This window comes from Schistocerca gregaria, chromosome X (genome assembly GCF_023897955.1).
Source record: "Schistocerca gregaria isolate iqSchGreg1 chromosome X, iqSchGreg1.2, whole genome shotgun sequence".
Lineage (NCBI taxonomy): Eukaryota > Metazoa > Arthropoda > Insecta > Orthoptera > Acrididae > Schistocerca > Schistocerca gregaria.
Window position 1 is genome coordinate 645,255,402 of NC_064931.1, and position 22,883 is coordinate 645,278,284.

The window sequence follows — 22,883 nt, forward strand, 5'->3', positions numbered from 1 at the left end:
AGAATTTATGGTTTAACAAGTCCTTCCAGGGCTGGAAAGGAAGCCAATGTGTACTCTGTATGTCTGCCAGGGAGCTCCATCTGAGATGTGGAGGTGACCTCGAATGTTGCGATGAAACGTGCAGGGTGCAGTCTTCTGCATGTCATGTCTCACATCAGCACCAACAATGCCTGTTGCATGGGTTCTGAGGCAATCCTCAGTTCATATAGGCAACTGGTGGAGGTGGTGAATGCTACTTACATCATGCAAGGGGTGCAAGCTGACCAACTTGGAGCCTTGTTCCCAGAGTCAATTGGGTCCTTTGGATTGGAGCCGAGGGTCTGGACCAAACACTTCATTGACTGACAGTTTTCATTGCAGATTTCTGGACCTGTGTTATTGGATGAGGTTTTGTAGAACTCTCCTTGATAGGACAGGGGTGCACTACACAAAGGAAGCAACTACTCGAGTAGCAGAGTACTTATGGAGTGCATGTGTGTTTTTTGTGGCTAGGCTGTAATCTGAGGTACTCTGATCAAAAATCACCAGTCAATACACAGAAAGGGAAGTCAGACCGTGTTCAGAGTTAACTTACTTGAACTGTCAAAATTTCATCAGTAAATTGTCAAAATATTCATAATAAATTTCCTGAATTTACTGTGCTCCAGGAAAGTTTTCCCACTCAAATTATTGTTGGTAACAAGAGCTGGTAGAAACCCAAAGTAAAAAGCTCAAATATTTAGCAAGTCATGGAACAGATTAGGTGACATAGGAGGGGGAGTGTTCATTGCTGTTAACAAAAATGTTGTGTCTATTGGAATCAAAGTTGAATGAGTCAGTGAAGTTATCTGGTTGCATATAACAGGTAGAGGTGAAACCAAGTTAATTTTTTATGTTTTTATCAGCCACTCGATTCCACTGTGGCAGTTCTAGAGTCATTCAAAGGCAGTCTATGGTCAATAGCACATAAATACCAAGATTATTCATTAGCAGCTGGCAACAAATTCAGCCTATCGAGTATCAATTGGGACATCTATGCATTCATTCTGGGCACTGGAGTACAGTCAGACTATAATGTGAAGTACTTCTGAACACGTTTTCTAAAAACTGTTTTGAGCAGGTAGTTCAGCATCACACGTACAATGGAAATATCTTAGACTTCTTAGCTACTGACAGGCTTGACCCTATCGAGAGCGTCAATAAAGACAGAGGAATTAGTAAGCATGATGTTATGGTTACGGGCGTTAATAAATCAGTCAAGAAGGCTAGGAGAGTGTAGGAGCAGTTTTTAGCATCTCAGTTCCAGTAAGATGGACAAAGGTTAAACAGGTGGTAAATTGTGCTCTGGGGTGGTGTGCTGAATTAGTGGTTTAAGGACAGGAAAGAACCCCCATGGTTTAACAACAAAATCAGAAAATGCTGAGAAAGCAAAGGCTGTTGCACTCCCAGTTCAAAAGAGAACACGCAAAAGATGACAGGCAGAGGTTAGTAGAGAGTCGTGGGTCTGTGAAAAGATGCATGCATGAAGCATACAACTGCCATCATCATACCTTAGCAAAAGATCTGGCCAAAAGCCCGACAAAATTCTGGCTCTATGTAAAACCTCATAGCACGTCTAAAGCTTCCATCCAATCTCACTATTAGTTGCTGTGGCAGTTGAAGACAGCAATACGAAAGTCGAAGTTTTAAATTTCACATTTGAGAAATTGTTCCCACATGAGAATGATGCAAACATATCACCCCGATCATCGAACAGACTCCTGTACAAACAACATAGTAATAAGTGTGCCTAGAGTAGAGAAACAACTGAAATCTTGTAAGCTGCCACGTCGACATAGTATCCCAATTCCATTCTGCAAAGAGTTCTCTGCAGCACTGGCCCCTTACTTGGCTAACATTTATCATGAATTTCTTACACAGCACAAACTCCCAAATCAACTGGAGAAAGTGCATATGGCTCCTGTAATAAGAAGGATAAAAGAACAGACCCACAAATTGCGGTCCAATATCCCTATCATTAGTTTGCTGCAGAATCCTTGAACATATTCTCAGTTTGACGATGATAATCTTGAGGCTGAGAAGCTTATATCCACAAATCAGCACACTTCAAGAAAGCATCACTTGTGCAAACCTCAGCTTGCCCTTTTCTCACATGATACACTGTGACTTATTAATGAAGGGCAACAGGTAGATTCCATATTTTTTTTATTTTTGAAAAGCATTTGACAGGGTGCCCTACTGCAAACTGTTAATGCTGCTACAAGCGTATGGAATAAATTGTCAGATATGTGTGTGGCTCATGGGAGATGAGGGTATCATCAGGAGGGCCCCAGGGAAGTATGATAAGACTTATTGATTCGATGGACAGCCGTCTGCAGCTGTTTGCGGATGAAGATATAGTGTACAATATGGTGTTGAAGTTGAGTAACTCAACACTTAGGCAGAAAGTATTCACTGCTCAAAAGAAAGTGGTTAGAATAATGTGTGGGGCTCATAGTTGCACCTCTTGTATGCATCTGTTTAGAAGGTTAGCAATTCTTACAACAGCCTCACAGTACATTTACTCAGTAATGAAATTTGTTCTCAACAACATGGACGAATTTAAAAACAATAGTGACATTCATGATAATATTATCAGGAGAAGAAAGACTTACACTGTCCTCTGCTTAACCAGTCTTTGGCACAGAAACAGGTAAAATATGCTGCTGTAAAACATTTCGATAAATTAGCAGATGAAATAAAATGTCTGACAGACAGCAGTAATAGTTTCAAAAAGAAAATGAAATCCTAACTCCTTGACAACTCCTCCTATACAATAGATGAATTCTTGAATAGGAATAAATAAATTTAAGAGAATGGGGTACATAATAAAAATTTTAGGCTTTTAAAAAACTTAATTCATGTGTGCATTTCTTAGGTACCTAACACGTTTCACATCATAACAGCCACCATATTATTTTATATATACATAAAAGATAAAGGGTGAGCAGCAATCTATGGTTGTTTGCTGATGATGCGGCAGTGTACAGGAAGGTATTGAAGTTTAGTGACTGTAGGAGGATACAAGACGACTTCTCATTTGTGTGATGAATGGCAGCTAGCTCAAAAACGTAGAAAAATATAAGTTAATGCAGATAGGTAAGAACAACAAATATGTGATGTTCAAATTCAGAATTAGTGGTGTCCTACTTAACACAATCATTTCTCTCAAATATCTGGGCATACTGCCACAAAGTGATATGAAACTGAACAAGCATGTGAGGATTGTAGTGGGGGAGGAGGATTGTAGTAGGGAAGGTAAATGGTCAGCTTCAGTTGAATGGGAGAATTTTGGGAAAGTATGGTTCATCTGTGAAGGGGACCAGATACAGGAAACTATTGTGCTCTCCTTCATTTTGCTCGAGTGTTTGGGATCCCTTCAGGTCAGATTAAGGAAACCAACAAAGCAATTCAGAGGCAGGTTGCTAGAATTGTTGCCAGTAGGTTCAAACAACATGCAATTGTTACAGAGATGCTTCGGGAACCCAAATGGAAGGAAGGTGGTATTCTTTTCAAGGAACACTAGTCAGAAAAATTAGAGAACTGGCATTTGAAGCTGACTGCAAAATTATTCTACTGCCACTAACACATTTCACGTAAGGACCATAAAGGTAACATATGAGAAATTAGGGCTCATACAGAGGCATATAAACATTTGTTTTCCCCTGTCTCTATTTTCAAGTGGAACAGGAAAGGATATGACCAGTAGTGGTACAGGGTACCCTCCATCACACACCGTATGTTGGCTTGCAGAATGTGTATGTAAAGAAGATGTGCCATTCCTTGAAGCCTGCTAGATGAACCTTAAAGTCACATTTAGGCATTAATTCTTGAAATAGCATATGAGTTTCAAGCTAAAGGAACTTACTTGAAGGGTAGCATATACTACTAGAGCAATATTTTACACATGTAAGAAATTTAAATATAGCTAGCCACTATGTTGGTCACAGGACTGGGATCTCATCAGGTGTTATTCTGTACATTGGCTTGACAGTCAAGCAGTTGATCAAGAAGACCTGTGATATCAGTACATATGGTTGTGCATGCTTAACACATTGAACTCGGCATCTCTGTAGTTGTGCAGACATAGCTTTTCATTTGCCACAAAGTAAGGGTGTACTCTGAAGACCTTGATCTGCATAAAAATCAATGGCATCTTATGTAAGACCTACAGGCAGCAAAGTATTTGTGGTAGGAGTTTTCATCAACTACCTTAGTTTTGAATTGTGGACAAACTACCCAGAGTACAGAAAATCCCTTGCCAATTCAGTGGTGCAAACCAGCTACTTGCAGTTTGGCACAGAAGCCACTGCATTACATGTGTGCTGCTTACTCAATTTCCGTAGCACAGTGTTTATGAAGGATGTAGAAAGCCACTATTGGAGACAGTAAGCATGAAATCTTGACTGCTAAGTCACAGTACACATTGGTACAAAGTATTGACAGAGTAGAAGTGTGTCAAAAATCACTAAGTGATTCATCTCACTTTTAAATGGGGTGCAGTTCACGTAGGTGGTGGAGATATTCTCATGTGGGAGTGGTAGAGGTTTAGATGGGATAAAAATGGCACCCTTGGTATGTCTGTCATCTGTTTACATTTGCAACACTTGCATGTTACTTGTACCTTCAATATGCACATTCACCTTCTGATCACACTCTCAGACCTTTCTAACACAATGTGGAACACTTTATGAACATCGCAGTGCCTGTGCACCATAACCTGTACTGTCATGATACAATAACAACTTTCAAAATTGTTTACAAGAACATAAAAATGAGCAACTTCATTTTCAGTGGCAGTAATTCATCATTACTTCACAGACTGTGCCATTAAGATGGCCACTCCAGCAGCAGTGAATAATAACTCAACCATGCACCATGTAGTTGACATCAGAGACAAATATAGTCATCTCTTTGAGAATTTTGTCAGTGTTCTACAGTCTTTGAATTTCCAACCAAAATAAAATAATATTCAACACAACGTCAATCTATAGAATGAGTAGTCAGACTTCTGATATACCGAAGATCAGTTTCTACACATGACATAGTGGATAGTTTAGTAACTGAAGGTCAGAAATATTCATTACATTTGCAAATACCCACATTCATAATGTGGTGCTCAATTGAAAATTATGGATATAAAATATGCTACAGTAGTGTGAAAAGTTCACATGTAAATTAAGCCTGCTCCATGGCATACTTTTATGTTGTTACACCCCCCCCCCCCACCCACACACACACACACACACACACACACACACACACACACACACACACACACACACACACACACACACACCATTTGAGTAAGGGTTAAATTACAAAATATTAAGAATTATTGAATAAAAATTTTATTACGTCCCAAGATTCATTCATTTCTGCTATTAATTAAATCAAATTTATTACTGAACACAGTGACAGATCCACCTGTCTATTACACTAGAAGATACAGTCTTATTTGTTTCATCAGAGTCAGCCTATCAAACAAAAGGCTATTTCTCACTGAAACTTATATGAAGCAAGCACATCTTAAATTTTAATCACAGAACCACCACACAATGTCAACACATTGTAACCTCAAAGAACCTTTTGCAAAGGCTCATTATTCCTTCTGGAAGAATGTTACAGTCCTATTTATAATGTAGGAATCTAATCTAGTTCATAGTGGGATGCTAAGATTCCTCACTTTGATGAGGCACAGTAGTTTTATGAATGAACTTATAGAACATAGTACCTCATGGCTAAGAGAAAGGTAAAGCACTGCTCAGAAATATATATTCTCAGAAGTCACAGTTCTCATAAACAGTGATTATGTAACAGTTTAAAAAAGCACTAAGCTTCAGTTTCTTTAGGAAACTTCTCTTTCGGTGGATACATGGGATACAGTTCCAACGTTGATGGTGCTGTGGGCATGTTGTTGTGTATATAGTCATTAAGTTTCTGGCTTAATTCATCTAATACTTCTGCGAAGACAATAGTGTTCATGTTCTGTCCAAGTAAGTACAGAAGCAGAAAGTCTCCTATCTGTAAAAGAAAACATACGAAACTCTTTATCTGGACAATTTGTTCAAAAGATGTACTTAATTTGTGCATTCTACAAACACATTAATGGTCTGTTAAATTTCAATCAATGGTTATTTTCTAAAATCTAATAATGCAGCTTACTCATCATACAGTAAAATTCCAGTTTCAATAGTGAAATGCACTTACTTGCATTTTTTCCACAATAGCAGTAACACCATTTGGTGACCCAAATCTGAAACGTCGTTTAAGAATAGTTTCCCTCACTGATGGGAGAACTACAATAACTAGGCTGTACAGGAGAGCAAGCCCTGACAAAACTGCCAGAATAATAAGCCAAAACCATAGGAATATGTATATCTTTTCATTGATTATATTCAGAGCCAGCACACACAGAGCATCATGTTTCTGAATAGTTCCTGCAATGAAAATGAGTTTGTTTAGAAAAAAAAAACAGTGCAATTTTGTTACAATTCCATTTACAAATAATTTCTATATAGAATCATTTACAGTTGTTCTCAAAAAGTTTGTGCTGTCACACAAAAAAGGCTTTATAAATTATCTGTTATTTATAAATCCTATTTCATCAGTTGCATTACTATCTTCAAGAAAACAAACTAGTTTGTGTACATTACCTGAGGCACCATATTTGTGGAAAGTGCACTTCGTTACTCTTGGGAAAACTACCACCATAGGATCAGTTCGATTTTCTTGATTGCGGCCTGAGAAACTCAGTACTTCTGTCCCATATGTCATGAAAGCCCCTCCCAGGAAGACATCAATGAATACGATGTTGCCAATCTAGATGAGGGAAAAGTATTAGAAGTCTCATTATATCACCAAGAGGTAAACAGCTTAAATTTCTCTGAAGCAGTTACTTCCTTGCCTTTTACTTACCACATTAACAAAATTAAGAGCTTCACAAAAGAAATAGCCCGAAGCATAAAAATTATGCAGGTGAAGTGTGTCAATAATATACTGCACAAGGCGTGACTGCCTGGCACGTCGGTCTTCATTTGTGGTAGCAAGAGCACCACGCATACCATCACTTATCAGACGTACTTTTCCTTCTTCCCAGTTTTTCCAAATCCAGTGTGGCACATAGAACAGAACTCCCTAGAACAAGTAAAAGTGTTTTCCATACCAACAAGAATTGTAAATCTAATGTTTGCTGGTACAGAATACAAGAAAATTGTTAACACAAACCTGTAATGTTGACATATGTTTATGTATACATTGAATTCATAGACTGTCATCCACAATACTTACAGTACTATAAGGTTTCTCAGTGAAAGGCAACAAAAAATTTTCCTGATTATTTGTATGATGAATCTGTTGGCTCAGTACAGCATTATGAGACTATCTAGAAATGGGGGATTTAGATTCCTGGAGCAGGGATCAGCAACTTTTTTGAACAGCCAATGGTGAATGGAAACTATAATCCTCAGGTCACAACAACTTCTCTCTGAGTACCATTTTGTTGTTTCAGTATAGTCACTATGCAAATCCTGGCACCAAAACATAACTATAGTTCATTCATCCTAGCTAGTATCTTTTGCTCACGCTGCAAATTTAATATCCCTCTAATTTGGAGTTCTTTAAATAAATGGTACAGATTTAAGGGGAACCTCTAAAGCACTTCTGGGAATGTTCATTACTATCATTATTATCTCTAGACAGACGGACACTATTCCTATTTAATTTTATGAATAATATTTTCACTAAAGATTTTCCTTCAGTTCATTACTCCATTTAGGATTTATGTATGAGCACAGAGTAGTAAGACTACCTGAAAGTTTTGTTCACGCAAGTGTGTGAACATATGATTTACCAACCTGAACTTAAATCGTGTATCTAAACACAAGTTACATTCAGAAGTGACTTTTTCTGGATTCTAATAACAAATGAAGACAAGAGTCCAGCAGGTTCTCACACATTAAATCTGTTTAATCTTATTGTGAACTTACCTGAAAGAACAGCATAAATGGCACCCACTGGTAATAAGAATGATAATGAGTTTCATTATCTTCATCAACATAATTGCCTAATCCTGGGTGAGCAACATGGGTTCCAACAGGTTTTCCTTGTTGATGAGGCAATGTGAACGTTGATGTTATCCAGCAATATGTATTGATAACATGGCAAGCAACAGCACCATCATTTATACAGTTTATAGGCTCACCTACAAAAACGATAGATTTTTAGAGTGAGACACACACTTTCTGAACATGTACACAAAGTTTTATTAGCATGTCATCTGTCAATCAGTTTTTACAATCTTAACCACAGATGAAATACTGCAAGTCTCCTTATCAAGTTGTGACTACAAGCTGCACATAAAATTATTTGATTGGTTGTTCACCACCACCACCACCACCACCACCACCACCACCACCACCGCGTCTTACTGGTACTTTTAGAAATTTTAAATGTAATCTTAACTTTACAAGTCTTAATTATTTTATTTTAATTTTTAAGACAATTTATCATTCACACTAACAATTATGCCATGAATCGCAGGAGAGCATCTGTGAAGTTTGGAAGGTAGGAGACGTGGTACTGGCGGAATTAAAGCTGTGAGGACAGGGCGTGAGTCGTGCTTAGATAGCTCATTCGGTAGAGAACTTGCCCGCGAAAGGCAAAGGTCACGAGTGAGTGGTCTGGCACACAGTTTTAATCTGCCAGGAAGTTTCATATCAGCCCACACTCAGCTGTAGAGTGGAAATTTCATTCTAATCCATGTAATATAGACCAACTCTGAAAGAACTCTTGGTATGTTTGTAATTAATGTTAAATATTAAAATGACACAGCCACATAAATTAATCCAAAAGCATTACTGCTTGTTAGAAATGTTTGTGTACGGTCTCTATTTTCCTTCACAGTAAAGTGGAAGTGGGTGTAAGAGAACGTATCTGCTTGCTGTGAATTACGAAGTAGGAAGAAAGATAGAGGATTTAACATCTTGATGTGGAGGCCATTAGAGACCAAAAAATAACTCAAATGAAGGAATACAGGTGAAAATTAGCCATAGCCTTTTTCAAGGTGACCACCTAGGTATTTAGCTAAAGCACTTCACCTAAACAACAGGAAACTTGTTAGTACAGCAGGTCAAGTATTTGAACTGGCAACTACTTATTGAAAATGACAGTTTACACTACAAAGACTGAAAACAAACCTCTATGTGCCTTATTTTCCCCTTAAGAGTAGACACCAAAAGTGTATTGTATCATAATAAAAACACAAGGAAATTCCTTCAATGATCGATATACAAATTTCAAGCAACATCTGCTATCAGACACTTATGTCAGGAACACTGCCACAAGATATTTTCTCTCTTTGATCTCCTTAATAGTTTTTAGTGGCTAAGATTATGTTATACCTGACACAGAACTATAATAAAGTGCAGGAGTGAAGGATATTTACTGAAAGAAGATACATAAATAGCTGCTCGAGTTAACAAGGCACATAAAAGAATGGGTTGTCAAGTTATATTCAGAATACAACCTCATCCTAACAGAGAGAAATGAAAAGATGTTTAACAATTATGGCTAGAGAATAGACATACATTACCTATAAGACTGTTAGCTGTGCACAGGATGCAGCAGAGGAACAAAATTGCTGATGTGACTCTGTAGTGACAGCGAAATACAACATTATCGATGACTGCCCTGTCAAGCAGATACCGAACCTTTACAAAACCAGCAACAGCAGATGCCAGACCAAGGACAGTCATCTTGTTTTACGTGTGTCCTCTATCTGAAACAAACATTTTCTTTCTGTCAGTTTAAGGCTACACAAATTTTGTTGACTAACTAGGTAGACAGTTATGCAAGGTAAACACAGATATGCAAAAGATCTCTATTTTACTTCTGCATAATTTCGTGGACAAAATTTATATTAGCAGCTGTATTTAAGAAACAGTGATGGGCTCAATGTGTGTCATCATCCATCACAAAATTACTTTTTAAAATTTGTTTTTATTTGCATTAGCTATCATGTGACACATGGAAACGGTCATTTACAGCCCCACAATCTGAATATCCAGTTTCAAAACACAACAAATGCTGAGGTTTATTTTCAGGACAGCTGTGCCTGAAGTTTTTTGATACAGCTGACTGATAACCTGACATTTTCATATCTGAGAAGCATGCATATTAAAGATATTGGAATTACACCTTCAGAGCAACAAATTTTACACTTCTATTCTAAAACTAACCACTATAAATTATATGCAGCAGATGTACTGCTTGCTAAAGTGCCATTACTTTTTATTGTTCAATTTCAATGACAGCAAGACATCATCACATAAGCAAATATTACTGTACCCTTTATCAGCTCAAGGAGGCATTCTGTAAATGAGATTGATGTCGAAACAATATGTATTTGGTATAAATCTGTTTCTGTGAAACAGCATCTGACAGTAGTGCCTCTTGTAGGATCTTTCCATTGCCATCTTCCTTGACTTAAGAAAACTTCTCATGATGTGCCTCAGAAGGTGATTCTTTAAAATACCCATGCATACTCAGCACACATTTTGTTTGTTTGAAAGTGGAATTTCCACATCTATATTTGACTTTCATACATCATTCAAAAATGGCAGTTCTGGAAAATCCACCTTTTAATTCAACGCAACAATAGTTTACAGAGTATCATATTTAAAGTAAGTTTTAAAAAATTACGCCTGCTCTATTTGCCTTCCTATTATAATTTTAAGTCCTAAGCAATGAATTCCTTTATTTTTTTCCGTGTTTAATTCTCAGCTTTGTGGATCAGTAAGTATTCTCAAAATGATGCAGAAAGTTTGAGAGTTTCATGTTTTGTTGTTGACATTAGTTGAGGAGTAAAAACTCAGACCTGGCAAAGACAGGGTAGGAAATCTGTCATGCCTTTACAGAAACTATTCTGGCCATGACCAGAAGTGATTTGGGGGAAACCAGGATTGCTGCAAGTGTATTTGTATCTTATTGCCTCTCTGAGTTTAGTATCTAAACCAAAATGTTTATGTAGACATGAGGTAGAAATAAGAGGTAACAACAGCTGCTTAATGTAAATAAGGAAGCACCAGCTATTTTCAGTGGCTTTCTTGCTAATTTTACTTTCAAATTTAAGAATGAGCACTAGTAGTTTATAGCAGTTTGCTGAAAATTATTAAGGCAGTTTCAAACAGCTGCTCCACTTTGTTGATTTATACGTTGACTCATTTTCATTCCTGTATGTTGTCCTTCGAGAAAGGTTCAATGGAACAAAATGACGAGTGAATCACTTTAATAGTCACTAATGAACAGTACTAGCTGTCAAGTTCAACAGACTCTTGCATATATATGATTTTAGGTACCTATCTTGAAATATCCCAAAACATTGTCAGACCACTACAGTAGCAATAATTTCTTTTGTTTTCACCCATCAGATTGTTTTTAATTCTTGCTCATGTTCCCAAAAAAGGTATCCCTTAGATATAATATTTACATTTGGGGAGATTGGTGTTCATATCCTTGTCTGATTCTCTGTTTCTCAAAACTGCTGAATGATTCACCATAGATGACTGAAAAAATTCTTTTGAGATTCATGGCCAATGAAACTTCTTCTCCAACCCTGATGATTGTTGACATGACAAACAGACTCCTTCCTTTAGATAACTATTCCATTAGTTTCTACATTTACACCCCAGCTACAAACGTTTCCTATTGTCTGAAAAGCTGAGGATTCTATTTCAATGTGCAACTCAGTTGTTAAACAGTATTTGACAGTAAGATTCAATCCTATTTGCACATGTCACAGACAAATGTAAAACTGTGTGTAGATGCAACATTAATTTGAGTACTTCATTTGTAATTTACGCTGCCATTTTTTGTAATCTCTGATATAAGCAGGACATGGCTTTTTCCGATGTGTTGGAAATGTGATGTTTGAGTGTTTTGTCCGAGAAGGGAGTGCAGGGTTTGTTGAGAACATGTTGCCTGCAATAGCATTTGGAAAGCCATGACAGGTACAGTGACAGATTTTATGCTGGAAGCCGATTCCGGCTGCGGGACGCAAATAGAATTTGTTGTACTTCTGAGGAAATTGGCACGTTTTTTAAATTCTTGTCGCAGAGGGTACGAACTTATCAGTAACATACCACGTTGGCCAGCAAATTTATATGAATGTTTCATACTGTTAAGTAAGTTTTCCAAGGTATTTATTGTTAAAACAATCACCTAGCCATTCATGCTTTGCTGTTATACAATACCGAAAATTTTTTAAAGCTGTTGTGCTACAAGTGATCGTACTTTATGGCTTGGATAAAGTCATTAATCGCAGCAATGTACGATTTTCCGCAGCGTGAGAATTTTTTCCCTCGGTATTACGGAGCGCTAAACGAGTAAGCTGTCGTGAAAGCTAACGTCTAATTCTTGGAGGCGGCATGTCGAAGCCCGTAACAAACCGCATTTGGTATGGCCGAGACAAAGTGAGGGTGGCAGCTTGGCAACAGAGCCGACTCAGTGGCGGTGGCAGCGGCGGCGGCAGCCAGCAAGTAACGGACGGGCTCGGGCTCGCTGGAATGCGCTGGGGCCGGGCGCCGGATGGCGGCTTTATTCCACCCGCGAACAACAGCTCCCTACCTGCAGACCAAATGTTCCCGCAGTAGCTGCTCAATCTTTTATCTTTCTCACTGTCACAGACCTTTCAGTAGGGGGTGATTAGATACCGGATTTTGCCGTGTGACGAGAGTTAAACGATCTAAATTGGTGGATTGCTGGGAAATTCCAGTATGCAGCTACCAAAGAGAGTAGACTTTTCATTCGTCTGTGGTAAAATAATGTAGCTTTTACCATGCAAGGTATGGATGAAACGTTTTGACAGTAAATTGTGATGCACTTTTCTTCCTCAGAAGTTGTTGCACCCGCGAACGGAAATGTCTCAACAATATTCTGATTCTGTGCAGCAGCATCTCATTTCCTCACAATGTCTCACGAAACACGTTCGTCGACATCTTTGACTACTCCACTCGAAAGAGACTTTTCTATGCTCCTCACGTTTAAATAAAAAACGAGATCATAGTGGTCATTTTGCCCAGACAGTGAACTGCAGCTACACAAGCAACGCTACGAATAGTGAATAAACCCACAGGAAAAAGTTCTAAATACAGTTTTCTTCGTGTCAAGAGACAACGCCATGTGACAACAGCAGACAGCACCATCATGCGCTGAAGAGTTGTTTAAATGCATTTGACGTAAAAAAAACTTGCCACAAACGCAGCAAGGAGTGGGAGTAATACAGGGAGGGGGAAGCCACGGGAAACTTAATTTAGCTCAGGTCGGTGGTTCCCCCACCTCTGTCACTATTCCTACCTTTGAAACATTTGCAAAGATTTGCTTGTTCCACCACAACTGTAATGTCTCCTCTCAATGGAAACAGTATATTCTGAAGACAGTCCCTTGTGTATGTTCTTGGTTTCAAATTGATCAGATGAAGTATAAAGCTTTCCAGAAGTGTAATTTGTCGATTAACTTATCACTGCCTTTTAGTAGTTAAAGCTTTTCGTCTCGGCTGTGCGAGAGAAAGGATTACAAATTTTCCTGCGTTTCCTGAAAAAAGAGCCAGTGCACTTTTTCATTGCCTTTCTGGAATTCCATAGTGAAGCCTGTTTGATAGATATTGGTCTGTGCCACATGAATACGCCTCAGAATACGACATTGCTTGCTGTAAGAATTTCTTGTCCACGTCCAGATTTTACGGATACGACTGCGTGAGAAAAATCACTGGTAGTACCGGTATCACGAAATATTTTTCGCGAATGCTTGGGAGCGGAAGCGCAGGAGGGAGAGGGCCCATCTCCATCACTTGACTCCAATTTGCTAGCAGCCAGCGCCAGCTCTGACTGGAATTTTAATCTTCCCAAGCTGACCTGTATCACTGGCCGCCGTCTATCGCACGTGCGCTGCATGACTATTAATCGAAACAAAATTTCAACGCAGCTCACAGCAAAAGAACGTCAAACTTACTTTCAAAATGTGTAACAATCTTTCTTAGTTCTGTGAATCACGATGATATTCAGAATATACTGTGGAAGTATCGTGGAGCGTAATTCAACAAGGGCTACAATGTGCTCAGAAGGAGTGCAGTAAATATTTTGAAATGGAAAATGAAGTTCATTAACACTTTGGTAGCCATACTCAAAGGTCAGTTCCTCACGTCCCTTACAACGGTATCTACTTCTTCACTACGAAAATGGTTTATTATAGTCAAACTGATGCTTCACAACTAGTGAACAGTCTTCGTAGGATTTACGAGAGCCTGTACACATTGCTATCTAGATAAAACCCGCAACAAAACGAAGGCAATTTTGTCGTATACCTAACGGAAGCGGTTAACATTCCCTTTCAAGTAAATTCCTTTAGGTAGCTACATAAAAACGTTACATCGACCTTAAATTGGTGGTGGCTTCATTGTAATGTATGTGTGTTTGAAAGAAAGAAACAGAGAACGTAAGTACCACCAAACTTCAATTTCTTTACAACAAGCTTTGAGTAGGAACCCAATAACTAAAAAACTAAGTAAGGTACTGTACTAAATTTTGGCAATACTGTGCATTTCTTAATTGTACCTACGATGATAGAAAATTTACTGGGTAGCTCCTACACACTAATCAGATTTAGAGGTAGTGTGTGTGTGTGTGTGTGTAACTACAATCTCCTATACACGCATTCGAGTGTAAACTTTTTCTAATATTAAAAATATGAGAAACGACTGAACCATTTTTCTAAAATCTCACAAACGTCAGTCTTTTATGTCACTGAGTTCTGCCGTTTAAATTTGTGATAACACTTCGAATGTTTAGATTTATGCTGTAGCTCGTATTGCTATTTGATGAAGCCCTGTAATTAGGTTAGCGTACACATCTTTCATATTTAATACTTCTAGCGAAAATATTTTCTACTGAAGTCCATCCTTCGTTTCGTATTCTCTAATAATAAGTTAGTGTTAGGCGGCATTCAGTTATAAATATTTTCAGCACATAGAAACTAATTCAAATGCTTATAAAATAAACACTGATAGATTACACAAATTCTTGGTAAATGTACAAAATCTTCAAGTAGTATTTGGTTTTCTGTACGTTTAGTATCTGAAGAGAGTAATTCGACTACATCGCATAAGGATTTTAAAACTACTTGTCACTGCTTGCTTACTTATACACAATCAAAGAAAATCAAGAGAAAGAAATGTTCATCGGCACAATATTCCTTAAATTAGGTGTCTTTGAGCTTTGTACAAGTTAAGAAAAAAAGGGTGCATATGGATTCGCAAACGCGTTGTTTAAGCGTCGACCTTTTATTTTTTTTGTTACAGCTCTCACCAATTTCGCAATATTAAATATACAACTATTCACGGAAGCTTAACTTCTTTCGGAGCACTCCACATATGACGTAAAATAAAAGCAAGACTAGCCTAAAACGAGTGTGACACTTTTAGGACAACCTGTCCGCGCACGGCTGCAAGCAACAACCTGTTGCAGGCGAACGCAGACACCTGCAGGAGGCAAGATAGGCTGCACTTTGTGAGCAGAGTGGCTTCTCGTTTCTCCCCCTTGCACAGATGTTCCCGCCTGACCTGCGCTTTGTTTAATAACTCAGAACAGAAGAAAGCAAGCGAAGCAGCTGAAAGTCTGCCTTTGTATCTCGCACACCAGTACACAGTAGAAGAAAGGGCCAGAACAAACCTGGAATCCCGGATGAAATCCAATCACGGACACACGGCACTACACCGAGAGCAAGCGTTCACATAGAAGCGTTCTAGCGAGAGGCCGAGACAGTTGTGTAAGTTGACTCCAGATGCGGCTGTGGCGTGGCGTTGGCGTGTAGGTCGCGCGGAGTGGGGAGGGGAGGCTGCAGGCAGGCATCTCAAGCCAGCAGGGCCGCTGTCCTTGCTGCTAACTACCAACAGCTGCTCATCTTCGGGCTGCGCGCTTCAGACGTCGCACCCACACATCACTTTATGACGGATGGATAGTGTTTAAATCCAGAAACGGGTTCATGTCTTTATGATGCAACTGATAAAATTTCCGACGAGTGCCTTTCCGCGTAAAAATGAAAAGGAGAGGCAAGAGGAAGAGGGCAAAAAGTCTGCGAAGGAAAGTTAATGTCAAATGGTATTTACAAATGATATTTTAAAATTGATATTGAAAATTGCCTAGTATGCACGTGAAGAAATACAAATTCAAACGCTGGCGTAGCTGATGCGTTATTGAAAATTCAATAGCCCATCCATTTGGAATAAGAATTGCTCACACAGGAGTATAACACGAAAGTTGTCCCCCGTAAAATATTACGTCACCCACTTTCCTAGCAGTGATTGCTATCGCACGCTTTTGAACATGCTTTTCATCGGTTTTGCAGTGATTAAATATAGATCATAACCCTATCGTGTCGCCCTTCAGCTGGGGCGGTTCGAACAAAACCACCTACATTATATCAAAGTGGTGTTAAATCCTACCTTTTGATTAATTTCACGTTACGCGGTCAACGAATGTGTCATCAAGACCATCGGAACTTGAGTAGCTGTTCACTTGCAAATATGTTAATCCACTTGTTTCTATAAAGTACATAAGCCTCGGAGCTGGGAGAGCGCCTGTATCAGTGTTTTACGGGACCGCTAATATATTTAAAAACTATGAACTCACACATTGGTTTTCGGATTCACACATCCTGGCCAACTAAACTGTGAGAGACTTCAAGACGCACATACGCGTCAGACAAATGACTCGTACAGTAGTAAGGTGTACATGAAACTAGTCCTGTAGCTCAGCAAATTCTCTTTCCGCGTTTGAAGTAACACAAGAAGAGCATCCTCTGCATCCAAGATACGCGGAAAGTCAAACCACTATTTAGACACCAGGGACTGATCTCGTGTTAAAGCAGCTATTCTCATTTAATGGTACACTGTGTCAGTATGGGCGGTACTGTTATCCGTAGAACAAACTCTTGTGATTGCTTTGCAAGTGTAAAATAACAGGTTCCTACTCTGCTCATAAACACTATTATTCATTTAAATATGCAACGCATTAAAACCGTCGCCGCATTCTTGTCGTGTGCGCCGTGAAACATGAAATCAAAGTCGCTGCTACAGCCATTTACACATGCACTCCGCAAGCCACCTTACGGTGTTTGGCAGAGGGTAAATAGTGTACCAATAACTACGGTGAACTAATTATAGAAAGGTTGCTAGTTGCTCCGCTTGTTCAGCATAGAAAGTGATTGATACCCCGTTACTTTCTGTGGGTTTTTTTTTTCCGTCGAGCTAGATGAACTGTTTTTGAATTCCGCTCTCAGTTAATTCCAATTAAATGTTAATGGCTTCTCCAGGACACTATATCCAGTTCCTGCGTGAGTTTGTGCCGTATGTTTTTACACGGAAGCACATCAGGCCAATAGACACGTTCGTACAGAGACGCATAGGGAAACAGGGCGGAATATTAGTCGTGGATCGCGCCCATGCGCTTTGCACACCCTCCATGCTTGTGTGTTATCGCCAAGATGTTTTAACCACCTGTTCCGGTGAATGTCAGCCTGATTCACCTATTTTATTTCATTAACACAGTACCATAACCGTCGACATAACTTTTCTTTAAAAGGCTGAAACGACTCACGGGAAGTGATTATAAAAGTAGAGAAAACTTAGATAATTAGAAGGAAAATAAAATCAAGCAAGTGCACTAAAATTAATGGGTCGACAGAGGTGAAATCAGCGAAGACGCAATGTCATGAAATCTGTTCACTTGTGGTGATCCTTTTACGTAATGAATATGTTGTGTAAATTGAAAATTTGATACAAACCGAAATCCGGTTCGAGTACCACCATAAATTTTCAGTTTCCACTACATACTCATAGAAGAAGGGGGGGGGGGGGGGGGGGAGAGAGATCGCGCCAGGGAGAAACGTTACGCATGCGAAGGCTACTAGACAGCAGGTTAAGATGCGATCGTTCATTTTCTTGTTGGAATGTGAAGAAGCATTAGGGGCTTAAGGAAAGCTGGCACATTGCAGGAATGTTACACTGATCAGCCAAAACTATTATGACCACTGCGTACCTCGACGTTGGATGATGCCTGGAGGCGTTGCGGGAATGTGACATAGTAACGAAAGCATGAAAGCGGAGCAGACATGGACGAGGTATCATCCTAACGAAGATGTCGGCTGTAAATGGGGAAATCCATTGAGATAAGCGACTTTGACAAAGGATAGATTATTATTACAGAGCCTGTGAACGATTACCTCGAAAACGGCGAAACTGGTCGAATGTTCACGTGATACTGTCGTGAGCATCTACGGCAACAGGTAGAAGGGCAGTGAAACTACCACTAGGCACTAAACGGTTGGATGTCCACTCGTCTTCACAGAACGTGGGGTTCGGAGGCTTTTCTGCTCTGTAAAGTAGGATAGATGGTTATCTGTGGTATCTGCCGAATCATTGCAATGCTGGTGCACGCGCAAGTGTTCGGGAGCACACCGTTCATCGTACATTGCTGAACATGGAGCCCTGCAACAGACCACCTCTACTTGGTCACATGTTGAGCCAACGATATAGTTACGATTGCAGTGGGCACGAGACCATCTGGATTCGACAGTCCATCAACGGGAGCGTGTCGGCTCTTCGGGTGAATCACATTTTTGCTACACTAGGTCGATGGTCATTTCCACAAAAGCAGTCATCGGAGTGAACGGCGATCCGAAACGTGCAGTACACCACGGACACAGGTTGTGGGAGGAGTGTTATGCTATGGGAGACATTCTCCTGCGCCTGCAGGGGACCTGTGGTAGTAATCGAAGACACGCTGACAACTGCGATCTATCTGCATACCTCCATGCTTGATATTTTCCCCGACAGCAATGTCTTTCATCAGTATAATTTTCCGTGTTTGAGAAGCATTATAATGAACTTTCGGCGACCAAATTGGCCTGATGTAAGTCCTATGGAACCCATCTGCGTCGCTATCGGGCGTCATCACTGCGTACGCGAATTAAGTGACCTGTGCATAGACATATAATGCCACGCACCTCCACAAACCTACCAACAAACTGTCTAATCCTTGATAAGCAGACTGATTTATTCCGTTCCAAAGACGGACAAACAAGCTATTAAACAAGTGGTTAAAATGTTTTGGCTCATCAGTGTAGTTGCAGTTGAGAACTTTATTCGTAATAGCCTAGACTTAGGATGATAACGAGGCGTAGAACCGTACAACAGCGTCATTCGGTCAATATGGCGTTCCAAAATGTATGTTTCTGCTCCGAAAATTATAGCCTATAACGTAGGTCATCTAAAGAGACCACACGATGTTCGTGACATTAATACCCTGCATTTGTGTAGATGATATCTTTCTCAGAATGAATTTTTCAATCTGCAGCGGACTGTGAACGGATACGAAACTTCCTGGCAGATTAAAACTGTGTGCCGGACAGGGAGTCGAATCCGGTACCTTTGCCTTTAGCGGGAAAGTGCTCTGCCGAGTGAGTTACTCAAGAACGACTCACGACTCGTCCTCACAGCTTTATTTCCGGAAGTACCTTCCAAACTCCACAGTATTTCTCCTTTGATAGTTTGAGGACTGTCACTCCTGGAATGAAAGATAGCTCAGTCGGTAGACTTATTGCCCGCGAAAGGCACAGGTCCCGAGTTAGAGTCCTGGTCCGGCACACAGTTCAATCTGCCACGAAGTCTGATGGAACTCTTGTTCCATCTTCCGATTTCATATCATTACATATTAAGACAGTACACTACATACTTGTGCATAATGGTTTTTTTCTGTGGTTTGCGTTAATTGTACACTGTGATACGTTTCTGGGCTTGTCTTTAAGAGAGGTTTTCGATTACTGAATGAAAAATATGGTGCGCTATTTAAAAACGACTGATGCCGTTCATATACTCATAAGGAACAAAGTTACAAACACAGCAATCGTGTTGGTTAATGCCGCCCTGGCAGGTAAACAACATCATTTGCTTGAAATATTTTATTTCGCTTCTGGATACGAAATTATTTGTGATGGTCAAGAAAATTGGGACTTGTATATGTAGATGGTGATAGCTGGTGCAACACTATCATTTGCCGGTCGCTGTGACCGAGCGGTTCTAGGCGCTTCCGTCCGGAACCGCACTACTGTTACGGTCGCAGGTTCGAATCCTGCCTCGGGCATGGATGTGTGTGATGTCCTTAGGTTAGTTAGGTTTAAGTAAATCCAAGTGTAAGGGGCTGATGACCTCAGTTGTTAAGCCCCATAGTGCTTAGAGCTATTTGAACAATTCTGAGGCATTATCAAATGGTTCAAATGGCTCTGAGCACCATGCAACTTCTGAGGTCATCAGTCGCCTAGAACTTAGAACTAATTAAACCTAACCAACCTAAGGACATCATACACATCCATGCCCGAGGCAGGATTCGAACCTGCGACCGTAGCGGTCACGCGGTTCCAGACTGAAGCGCCTAGAACCGCACGGCCACTCCGGCCGGCCTGAAACACTATCATTCGATTCATTCGTGAAGAACGTGCATCGGCAAGCTTCCGTATCTGGTCGAATTTCCCTGAAATTTTCCTTCGTGGTCATTTCACGAGCTATACAACGTACTTTAATAATGGCAACAAAACCAGCTACTGCATTTCAATCTACGGCGTTTATTCTTTAACATATGCTACCAGTTTCAACACCGAATGGTGATATCTTCAGGCTCCAAGCGTAACCAGCCATCCCCAACAGTTTTCATGTGCAATGAACAGAATAGTACGCATTGGGCCGAAATTAACTAGATTGCGTACCTTCCGTGAAATGTTACGCTTGGGGCCTAAAGATTACACCGCTTGGTGTCGAAACTGGTAGCATGTATTAAAAAGAAACGCTGATTTTGTTATTACTCAAATACTTCGTGTCCGGTTGCAGTTCCACTTTCCTTGATGGCTTGCCATATAGCTATACAGCGTGTCTCAAACGTGTAGGGTTTCTATTCTCGAGAGAAAATGATGAATTTTTTCATTGACATAATTGAGCTCATCGCCACTATTCGAAGTGACGACCGGCAGTTTCAGTGCTTGATAATACATTGACAGAACTGAACTCTGTATTCAAAATCTTTTAGCTCTACTGCTTGCACATGTTTCTTCGAAAGCTGTACTTAGTGCTCCACCTGCATTCTCCACATTGTGTTCGCCGTAATGTCCATTTCACGAGCAAGTTTGTAGGTACTTATTGATCCTATACCGTCTCAAATTCCACTGTGGGAACAATTATTCCCTGTCGAGAACGTTGGCCAGCTCTGTGGACTGTATGGACCAGTTTCTCGTAACGCTGTGTCCACAGCGATACACTTCTTCCAATTAGGATGACACCTGTTACGAAATTTCTGTTTGCACAATCGTTCAACTCTCCGGGGACTACGTCCTGTTGTACCACCAATTAGCGCCTGCCTGCAAGTTCCTGTAATGAATAATGCCCCCATATCGGCAACCAGTCGTAAACTGCAAACAACGCGAAAGCTCACCGTGGACAGACGGTAGTGTATTGTTTTTAACAGATCGCCAGCAGTCCGTTGAATTACAGGCCTATATCAATAATGTCGATTAGCAGTATGGTTTTGGAACATTTACTATATTCGAACATTATGAAATACCTGGAAGAAAATTTATTGACACAGTCAGCACGGTTTCAGAAGATATTGTTCTTCTGAAACAACTAGCTGCTTATACTCGTGAAGTAATAAGTGCTATCGACAGGGGATGTAAGATTGATTCCATATTTTTAGATTTCCAGAAGGCTTTCGACACCGTTCCTCACAAGCATCTTCTAACCAAACTGCGCGCCTACGGAGTATCGCCTAAGTTGTGCGACTGGATTCGTGATTGCGCCGGCCGTCGTGACAGAGCGGTTCTAGGCGCTACAGTCAGGACCCGCGCGACCGCTACGGTCGCAGGTTCGAATCCTGCCTCGGGCATGGGTGTGTGTGATGTCCTTAGATTAGTTAGGTTTAAGTAGTTCTAAGTTCCAGGGGACTGATGAACGCAGAAGTTAAGCCCTATAGTGCTTAGAGCCATTTGAACCATTTTTTTAATTCGTCATTTCCTGTCAAAGGTCACAGTTCGTAGTAACAGACGGAAGGTCATCGAGTAAAAGAAGTAATATCGGCGTTCCCAAAGGAAGTGTTAGAGGCTCTATTGTTACTGATCTATATTAAGGACATAGGAGACAATCTGAGTAGCCATCTTAGATTGTTTGTTGATGATGCTGTCATTTACCGTCTTGTAAAGTCATTAGATGATCAAAACTACTTGCAAAATGATTTAGATAAGATATCTGTATGGTGCTAAAAGTAGTAATTGACCCTGAATATGGAAAGGTTCGAAGTTACTCACACGAGTACTAAAAGAAATAAGCTAAATTTCGATTACGCGATTAGTCACACAAATCTTAAGGCTGTAAATTCAACTAAATACTTAGGAATTACAATTACAAATAACCTAAATTGGAACGATCACATAGATAATACTGTGGGTAGAGCAAACCAAATTCTGCGATTAATTGGCAGAACACTTCGAAGATGCAACAGGTCTACTGAAGAGACTGCTTACACCACGCTTGTCCGCCCTATTCTAGAGTAATGCTGTGCGGTGTGGGATATGCATCAGGTGGGACTGACGGATGAAATCTAAGTATAAAGAAGGGCAGCTCGTTTTGTATTATCGCGACATAGGGCAGATAGTGTCACAGACATGATACGTGAATTGGAGTGGCAATCATTAAAACAAAGGCTTTTTTCGTTGCGACGGGATCTTCTCATGAAATTTCAATCACCAATTTTCTCCTCCGATTGCGAAAATAT

General features: G+C 40.0%; 2 protein-coding genes across 6 annotated transcripts in view; one reads left to right on the top strand and one right to left on the bottom strand.

Moving 5' to 3' along the window:
* The window catches only part of LOC126299499 (dedicator of cytokinesis protein 3), a 951,484-nt gene that overhangs the window by 617,417 nt on the left and 311,184 nt on the right, over positions 1–22,883 (top strand). The window lies entirely within an intron of this gene.
* The window catches only part of LOC126299500 (innexin inx3), a 66,752-nt gene continuing 49,222 nt past the window's right edge, over positions 5,354–22,883 (bottom strand). The window contains exons 1-7 of one of the 2 annotated variants that reach the window (XM_049991447.1): positions 15,741–15,989; positions 9,611–9,796; positions 8,007–8,221; positions 6,937–7,155; positions 6,675–6,840; positions 6,229–6,458; positions 5,354–6,042 (exon numbers count right to left, since the gene is read on the bottom strand). In XM_049991447.1, the coding sequence (XP_049847404.1) occupies positions 5,851–6,042; positions 6,229–6,458; positions 6,675–6,840; positions 6,937–7,155; positions 8,007–8,221; positions 9,611–9,773 (1,185 nt within the window). In that variant the 5' untranslated portion in view covers positions 9,774–9,796; positions 15,741–15,989 and the 3' untranslated portion in view covers positions 5,354–5,850. Of the gene's footprint in view, positions 6,043–6,228; positions 6,459–6,674; positions 6,841–6,936; positions 7,156–8,006; positions 8,222–9,610; positions 9,797–15,740; positions 15,990–22,883 lie in introns of those variants that run through there. The other variant, XM_049991448.1, reaches the window with a different exon arrangement.